Source organism: Nematostella vectensis, chromosome 13, assembly GCF_932526225.1.
Source record: "Nematostella vectensis chromosome 13, jaNemVect1.1, whole genome shotgun sequence".
NCBI classification, from domain to species: Eukaryota; Metazoa; Cnidaria; class Anthozoa; order Actiniaria; family Edwardsiidae; genus Nematostella; species Nematostella vectensis.
In genome coordinates, this window is record NC_064046.1 from 8,539,875 (window position 1) to 8,549,099 (window position 9,225).

Genomic DNA, 9,225 nt, shown 5'->3' on the forward strand with positions numbered 1-9,225 from the left:
GGCAGGTATAAAACGGTAGTCGTATAAACATCAATTATGGATTTCCTTAGATTAGGAAATCTGGTTAAGTTATGCTAATACTTGTAACTATGTTATTCAAACATTCGTTGCTATCCAATTCTCGACCAATAAAAATGCATTAAGAAAAAACCCTTTATGAATAGCACAATGCTGAAGTCCCCAGGGTGTTTTTCATTTTGTACAGAGACCAGCTCCGTCAAACAACTACACTACAATAAATCTCGAAACAGCGCAGAAGGGCCATCATCAAAATGTTTTCCTCCATCGTATTTATCATGGCTTTGCAGTTCTCACTCATTGAAGGTATGTAGAACAGACCCGTAGCTAGGAATTTGAGCGAGGGTTTAGGCCTGTAGCTAGAATCAAAATATTACCGAGGCAAAGCTAGCCACTGAACGATAAACCCAACAAAAGCAGGTGTTTTATCTCATACTTTTCAATTGTTAAACACTAAACATCAAAATTTTAGCGAGGTGAGTGCCTCACTTGCCTAATCTGGCCACGGCCCTGGGGTTTCGTATACCCATTTAGCGGACCATTTTGCTCATCCTAGCTTGCAGCAGTGGTACTTGATTTTTCCTTCATAAGAGCGGACAATCGAATGGGTTTTTTCCGAACCCCAGAGCCTACTTACGAGCCTGGATCAATACAGAATTTATTTATTATTTTTCTTGGGTATAGTATGCAGGTTTAATTGATATGTTTGCATTATTGAGGTGGTATTTAAAGGGAGTATGTAAAAATAGAATATTTCAAGAAGTATGCTAAACATCAAGCCCATTCACTTGTTTCTATCGTGTAAATAATTGATATATGTTCATTTATCACCAGCTATTCCTGACGTCACCGATTACACTCGTCTCGGCTGTTTCAAAGACAACTGGATCCGCACAATGTCCGATGTGTTATCGATGAACGTAAAGTCGGTTGCCGATTGTGCTAAGCTTGCAGCAAGAAAAGGCTACTCAGTGTTTGGAGTCCAGAATGGAAAGGAGTGTTACTCTAAGGAAACAGCAGCTGCAACGTACAAAAACCTAGGAGTCTCGTCCGGCTGTTCCAATGGCATGGGGGGAATCTGGGCTAACGAAGTGTATGAGTTCAGAGGTAATGCCACCACCATGCCTAGATAACGATCTGAGGGGAAAAGGGAAAGACCGCTTGCGGCCGACCCTTTATTTATTTTTGTTTTGTTTTACCGCTTACACCAACCATAGCTTCGCATTTCTAGCCTAGAAATTTTGTCCAACTGTGCCAATAATATGGGGAAGGGAGGGGGGGGGGGGACTTGGTCTTGTTATATGCTTTTAGCTCACCGGTAGAATCATAGAGCATATATTTTTGTTTTGTTTTACCGCTTACACCGACCATAGCTTCGCATTTCTAGCCTAGAAATTTTGTCCAACTGTGCCAATAATATGAGGGAAGGGAGGGGGGGGACTTGGTCTTGTTATATGCTTTTAGCTCACCGGTAGAATCATAGAGCATATATTTTTGGTTTGTTTTACCGCTTACACCGACCATAGCTTCGCATTTCTAGCCTAGAAATTTTGTCCAACTGTGCCAATAATATGGGGAAGGGAGGGGGGGGACTTGGTCTTGTTATATGCTTTTAGCTCACCGGTAGAATCATAGAGCATATATTTTTGTTTTGTTTTACCGCTTACACCGACCATAGCTTCGCATTTCTAGCCTAGAAATTTTGTCCAACTGTGCCAATAATATGGGGAAGGGAGGGGGGGGCTTGGTCTTGTGATATGCTTTTAGCTCACCGGTAGAATCATAGAGCATATATTTTTGTTTTGTTTTACCGCTTACACCGACCATAGCTTCGCATTTCTAGCCTAGAAATTTTGTCCAACTGTGCCAATAATATGGGGAAGGGAGGGGGGGGGGGCTTGGTTTTGTGATATGCTTTTAGCTCACCGGTAGAATCATAGAGCATGCGGCTGTCATATGTGAAATTTATCTATCGCAAATTTAAGGTGGGAAAAGGCGGTGTACAAAGGGTTAGTAAATCTAGTAATTGTTAACTTTTTTATGCTTTCACTGTTATCTTACTCCTCACTCCTGTTGGCACATAGGGCCTTTATGTGTAACACTTTATTAAAAGCCGCATTGTCACCAGTTTACTTTCGGAGGTCTGACGGAAACCTCAACCGTTAAAAGACAAAAGAATCTATTAGAATCCGATATATTTTACAGGCCATCCGCTCTAAATTACCAATCACACCCTCAAAGAAACTTCCAATAGACACACTGCTTCCAATATTTTGAAATATTTTTCGCGTTTCCCGTTAAAAATCATCGGATTTTGTTAGGTAATCGACCGGAAGTAAACTGGTGACAATGCGGCTTTAACGCTATTTTTATTGATAACTGTGCATGGCGGATGGATGACGCCTATCACTCCCTTATTCCTGGATTATTTTCTCAGTTTCCTACAAGCGTCTTGGTTGCTACGGTGACAACAATGCCAACAGATCAATGAGCAAGCATTATGGAAAGTAAGAAATGTGTGTTTTTGTGGTATTAAAAATAAGTGATAAGAAGTTAATCACTGGAATGCTGGATTATTCGCATTCCCTTAGAATTTAACGTTTGGGGGGGGGGGGGGGACTTGTTATGGCAGGGCTGAGAAAAGATTGCTTAAAGGGTTTACATAACCTCCGCACAAAGTATTGCATGTTCAACGCCATGGTGAAAACGGAGTGGAAGACGAAAGGCTGATGCTGAAAGACGTCAGGATGAAACTTCTCTGTTTTCACAGAAACATAATATATATCTGCCTCTGTTGGTCTATTTACCTGATTCTCACACGCCTAAGATACCATCATGTTTTTGTGCAGCTTGACTGTAGTCCTTCTAGTCTCTTCATTGCCATGTGAATGTTTTTGTAGCTGGTGTAAATTCTTCCTTCATCTTCCTCACTCTATTTGCTTAAAATATAGGTGGGACAGAGATGTTGCAGTTCGCACATGCGCAGATAATGCCCGCAGTGATGGCTATTCCGTTTTCGGCGTTCAATCTGGAGGGAACTGTTATTCTGGTGCGGACGCGGCGTCAACTTACAACAAGCATGGAAACGCTTCGAACTGTGATGCGGATGGCACAGGAGGGTCCCTTAGCAACGAGGTTTACCAGTTACAAGGTATTTAGCTCTCAATTATTGCACCATGGAAGACTAGGGCCATAGCAAGGGGTGGGGCACTGGGGGCACGTGTCCCCCAATATCTTCGAAAATGAAAAGGGAGTGATCAGAAGGGGCGTGGCTGTGCCCCCCCCCCCCCCAATATTTTATTAATGATTTTGTATTGTGCCCCCCACTCCCCCAATCTTACGGGGCCTTCTACGGTTCTGAAAGACCAGTATCTAAAAGTAATCGGAGACCCCGAAGGGATATGTCACATGGGACAGGTTGACATATCGGTCATTTTTACGTCGTGAACGAGTACCATTCAAGGTTGGTTCTCGAACGTTAGCGCAACCCACGTAATTTTCCGAATCTCGCTAGAACGCAAGCGAAAGCGGAAGCGAACGCAAGCGAAAGCGGAAGCGAACGCAACTGCTTGATTTTCTTGCGCTTGTGTTTGACCAAGAGAGCATTGCACTACTGTTTTGGGGAAATGGGCCAACAATGATTGTTGACTCACACTCACATGGTATGTATGGGGCAGTTATGGCATATGCTTTACCGGGGAATACAAGGCAGCTGATACACTGGTACTCTCGAAAAGCTCAAGAAACCTGCACTCTGACCTTCATAAATTATCAAGGGATGCTTTATCACTAGTTGGTCCAAACTTTTTTAATTATACTGTAAATAAGAAAAACCAACAAAGAAACTCTCATAGATAATCATCTTGGGATATATTGTTGGAGTAATTTGTTGCTAAGTCGTGTAAAGCTTTGTAATAGCAAAAGATATGAAAATAATAGCATTGATTTATTTAGCCTAAAGTGGTTTCTGTAATCCCAGAAAAGATTTGGAATTTCATACCACCAACCCACCATGTGGGAATTTTGAATGATTGGGTGGAGGGTTTTTAAGTGCTGATTCCAAACACTGTATTTAAAACATTCCTATTACTCCTTCTTTACATTTACACTTAAAACTTTGTTTCAATAAGCATATGAAGTTAAAAATTTACAAAGTATATACAGTCGTTACTGAATAAGTAGAGAAGAAGCTTTCTAGTGGTAAAAAAGTACATGTTTTAGAGGGAAAAAAAGCCCGAAGTCTCCCAGTAAAAAAACGACACCGGTAAGGTTTTAATCAAAATAAAAGACATCTCAGTGGGGGACTTGCGCTAAGAGATCACATCATTTCTATAGTATCTATCAAAAGGTCACGTGTGATCTCTTAGTGCAAGTCCCCTACTGTGCTTTTTTAGCACACTGTGTGTCTTTAAAAAGTATCTCTTAAATTCTGATCAGCGTCCACTACCTTACCATCGAGTGCCAGATCCCTCTCAAATTTACCCCTAAAATACTCTTTGACACGAGTATTACACACTTTGGTAACAAACTCTGTACAAACACTTTCGATAATTGCACAGTCGATTTTCGTATCTCCGAGGAAGGATTTAAAAGCTCTAAAAATATTAGAGTTGTTGACCGCATTGAAATGGGCTACTTCTAACAATTTACTTTTATACCTATCAAAACAAGCGTCATTCACGAATTCTCTAACAGTAGAGTGTACTTCCCTGACAAAAGCCATTGCTCTTTGGTCAATGAATGTTAAATTGCCTTCATCTAAAAGCTTTAGGGCAGAGGGTAAACAAGTCTTATCTTCACATTTTATAATGCGCAGAAGGTCGAGCTCGTTACTCATCTTCTCTTTACTCGATAATGTCCTATCGTGCCTCTATCCTGAAAAAGGAGATCTAGATGGATCTATATTGACAAATTTCCATAGTTAAGGATGCCGATTTGAACTTGATCCGTGTTCTGTGCATTACTACTCTGGACCACACCCGGCATTTCTTTAAGGCACGCACCTGTTAACTGAGATTTCTAATAAAGTTTTTTCTTTATTTTCTTTCTACTTTTTTTCGCCCAAAAAAAGATGTCAATTGCTATCAGTGCAGCAGCAAATCCAGCTGTAGTCCGGTCACGTGTTCAAACCAAGCATACTGCTACGTCATGAACCAGACCAAGGTGATCGCGGGCGAAAAAAGCCGAGTGACGACTGCTGGATGTATGTCCAACTGCACAGATACAGGAAAACAACATGGCTGCGCTGGAAAGGTATTACTAGACAACCGTCAGTTGAATAACGAGCGAGGGACTGGAGGGGATACTAAATGTCAATCAACCACTCCGCTGTTATTGTTTATTATTGAAAATACAACAGTTTATTCGCAAGGAAAATAAAAAATCTAGGAATTAATTCTGATTAAGTTATTGACGATATTTGATGGAAAATATCTAGGTTACTCTCTTTAATTAACCGGTGGTAATGGATTCTTAGAGTCACTCGCATTCGCATGTACATTTGTATCGCCCGGTGAGGGGAGACATGTTTTTCTTTTTTGCTTCTAACCTTCTTTTTTTGTCTCCAGACAAACTGCCATATCTCATGCTGCCCTTATGGATATTGTAACAATCCCGACGCTCCTAACAGTAAGATCACGACGTCAATCAATATTACGATTAATAATCATTGAACTAATGAAAAAAAACGTAGTTGTTCAAATCACCTACACATTGAAATCTACAAAATTTTGTCTCAGTTTGTTTAGTGGACTCCTGATATTTTTTTCCAGATTACCCAAAATGCTATTACTGCAACTCGAAAGTCTCGTCAGAAGACTGCACAGAGAATCAGTATTTGATTGAATGCAGTCTAATGGAAGGAGCTCAGTCTAACTGCTTCACGAAGCATAACAACGGAACCTACGAGAAAGGCTGCTCCAGAGACTACCTGACCTGTCTGCTCGCTACCGGGGTATGCTCTGGCAAAGGTTCCGCCGAGTGTTCATATAAATGCTGCAGCGGTCTAGGATGCAACGGCGCCTTTAGGGCAGGGGTCAGCGTACTCTTCATACTCGCATGCGCAGTTATAGTCAATTTGTTGTCCTGATTGTTGTAAAAGAGACCGCTGACCCGTGAACAGTAGCATGATAGCCGGTTCTTATTCGAGGTTAACGGGAAATTCTGTTTTCGAATACTGGGAGTTCTGTGGGAAGCGAAGGCCGAGGTGCGCTGGTACGAGGAAGCACACTGGCCTCCTATCCTCCGCAGACAACTCTACTCTGTAATGGCCTTTATTCAGATTAGGATTTCCTGTGTTTGCGATTTTAGGACGCGGGAGACTGGTACCTCCCCCTACGTTTTTTTGCCACAAGAACTCCGCACCGAAAAAAACGCTTTTTCATTCCGATGAGAAGAGATGACTGCGGAGGAAGCTGGAAGCACCCTCTCCCAACGCTCCTCGGCCTTTTCGCGCCAAAGAATTCCCAATATTCAAAAACAAAACATTTTCGCAAAACCCCGAGTGAGAGCCGGCAAGCAGGCTGCGTAAACAGCGGAGAAAATATACGCAGAATGTTTGTTCTATTTGCACTAAAAAGAGAACTCCCTAATTCTAAAGTTTACTCTAAAAAATAAAACTCTGTTAGAGCCTGGTTAGATTTAGATTATGTGTGTATGATAAGTTAACTCAACGGTCAAGAAAAAAAGTGTTTTCCCTCATATTTACCTCAGACTTAGCGGTCACTTCTATTAAGCAAGGGGCGCCCGTTCCGTTTGCCAAATACCACTGCATTTGACCTTTATTAAGCGGTCACTTGGCCGAGGTTCACCCAGTTTGTAGTTCAATTATTTTGCCAGATTGTCGTCAATGACTCGCACCTTATATATTTTAGAGCTCGGCAATAATTAACACTGATGCATCAAGTTGCCGTATTATCTTTATAGACTGTTTGTGAATGGATAAATGTAGAGCTTGTGTTATTAATACGTTTTGGGCTCTGTTAAGCGGTCACGTGGTCCAGCCCCGAAGGTGTCCGAAGGAGTGATCTCCTAAACCATTAATATATTACATTCTTTTATTATATGAAGAAAACGTTGTCGTTTTGAGGGACTGGTACCGAGGACTCTTAGTTTCTTTTCAGATACTTTCTCCCTTGACCAAAGATTCTCACAGTCACTGTTTTTCTCTCCTGATTACAAGTCATAATGTTTACGAAGCACCTGCGGTACGGCAACCTTAAAAATGACAAAATTATGCAGTTTTTCCAAAAAAGGTATATTAGTTTCCTTATATGGAAGTTACCGCGTTTGGCAAAAACGACAATTTTTGGCTAAATTTTTTTGATGTCAATATATTCGAGCACCAATGTAATAAAGCTTCACGTGAAACCACAATAAAATAAAGGCGGTACCTTTCAAATGTGGCGCGTCTTTCTTAATTATCTATCATTCATTAGATGTTAGAAATCTTCGAAGAGAGTCCGCAGAATATCGAAAACTATTAGTAAGATATACTCTACATATCTAAAAAGCCATAGCTCTCCTAACTCCCGCTCCCCAAGGGAGTACGGTCTGTCAGTATTCAACCTACAAAGTGAACGACTGACTGCCATCGAGTCAGTCTGTCAAGCAATTAGATAGGCAGTCAGTACAGTTTTCGGGAGGGGAGGAGGGGGTCCTTCATAAAGAGTCAAACCAGCACACATGCTTGTCAGAGGGCTCAAAATAATAAGCCCCGTCCCCCTTAGCGAAAAGCAAGATCATTTGTGTGATATAATATTTGTTCAGCATTTTTAGCGAAGGCCGTAGCATGGGGTGGGACGACTGGGGGCAAATGCCCCCCCCCCCCATATTTTCAAAAAATTATATTTCAAAAAATTATATGGATAGACCAGTAAGGGCGTGGCTGTACCCCGTATTGTGCCCCCCAATATTTCGAGGCCTGCTACAGGTAAACTGATTTTGTTCACCTAAGCTAACTCTGATTTAGATTTGCTGATTTTATGTGACGTACAATATCGTAATGATTTAGGGTCTTTTGGGGTGTTTATGACGGACCATTAGAAAAGTGAAGGGGTGAGTCGGGACGTTTCAGTCGTGCATGTTTTTTTTCTTCTTGTCTCCAAGTTGTGCATGAATTATTTTTATCGTTGTATGCATTTTTTTTCTGTCTGCTTTGGGCTGCATGCATTTTTTCTAGGCTTTTCATCGTTGTATGCATTTTTTTCTGTCTGGTTTGGGTTGCATGCGTTTTTTCACCAGGCTTTCCATCGTGTATGATTTTTTTGTTCCTTACCCTCCCTACCCTCCCTTCACTTTTCTAATGGTCCTTCCCTTATAAGACAGGGGGCGCTTATTGCAGAGAGGGCGCTTATTTCCTTTCGGCGAAAAAATGCCAGTTTCTGGATTGTTAGCGATTTAACTCAAACGACAGTACGAGATATAGAAGTTGGAGTGATGATAAGTAGACCCGTGTTCGTAATGAGAGAATGCCAATGGGAGCTAAATAAAATGAAGATTTATATCATTTGACAATAACTAAGTTTTTTTTTTCTTTAAAAACGATATTCTGGACTCATATTCAACTGTCGACGCAAATTACAACTTCGGTGGATTTCCTCCTACGATCTTTTTAGGGGGGAGGGAAGGGGGGCGCTTATTGGAGAGGGGCGTAAACTACCAGCTTCTATAACATAATTTTTATTAATTTGCGCTCGTATAGATATAATGGTGGAGGGATAATAAGCAGACCTGTGTAGCAATGTGGGAATGTCATTGCGAACTAAATAAAATGAAGATTTACACAATTCAAGTTGTCCTTTCGTGTTGGGGTTTCTTTTTTAGGGGGAGGGAGGGCGCTTATTAGGGAGGGGTCGCTAATTCCAAAATTCGAGGTCGAGGGGGGCCATTATTCCAGTCATATACCGTAAATGATCTAATAAACGCCCGGGGCGTTTATTAAATTTCGATGGTCCGATAGGGGGCGTTTAATAGATAGGAGTAGTTTAATAGAGAAGGGTTTTCTTTAAAAACTATAAAAATATAACAGACCTAGGTCAGTGGGGTTCTAGTCTCAGTCAGGATCACGTTTAATTATAGCCTGCGTAGCAAGCATTTCTTGACATTAAGCAAGTCTCACCTACTAGAAGCCAAAATCAGACAAATTCTAAACTACCGAAAAATTGTCGTTTTTTTTAAGATGGGAGGGAGGGAAGGGGCGTTTAATTG

At 41.2% G+C, this 9,225-nt stretch overlaps 1 protein-coding gene across 1 annotated transcript; it reads left to right on the forward strand.

Annotated features, from left to right (window-relative positions):
* The first annotated feature begins 169 nt into the window (after window positions 1–169).
* Window positions 170–7,417, forward strand: LOC5503478. The gene is made up of 7 exons (XM_032371830.2): window positions 170–324; window positions 853–1,125; window positions 2,456–2,525; window positions 2,970–3,169; window positions 5,090–5,271; window positions 5,586–5,646; window positions 5,790–7,417. Exons 1-7 carry the CDS (start codon window positions 273–275, stop codon window positions 6,104–6,106), a joined length of 1,155 nt encoding a protein of 384 aa, XP_032227721.2. The 5' UTR covers window positions 170–272; the 3' UTR covers window positions 6,107–7,417.
* Window positions 7,418–9,225: the final 1,808 nt, after the last annotated feature.

What these genes read in the sequence shown, in the direction of transcription:
- LOC5503478 (XM_032371830.2), top strand. Translation starts at nt 273, where the DNA reads ATGTTTTCCTCCATCGTATTTATCATGGCTTTGCAGTTCTCACTCATT. An exon ending in CGAAGTGTATGAGTTCAGAG is followed by an intron (nt 1,126 to 2,455) that starts GTAATGCCACCA and finishes TTATTTTCTCAG; the next exon opens with TTTCCTACAAGCGTCTTGGT. An exon ending in CAATCCCGACGCTCCTAACA is followed by an intron (nt 5,647 to 5,789) that starts GTAAGATCACGA and finishes ATTTTTTTCCAG; the next exon opens with ATTACCCAAAATGCTATTAC.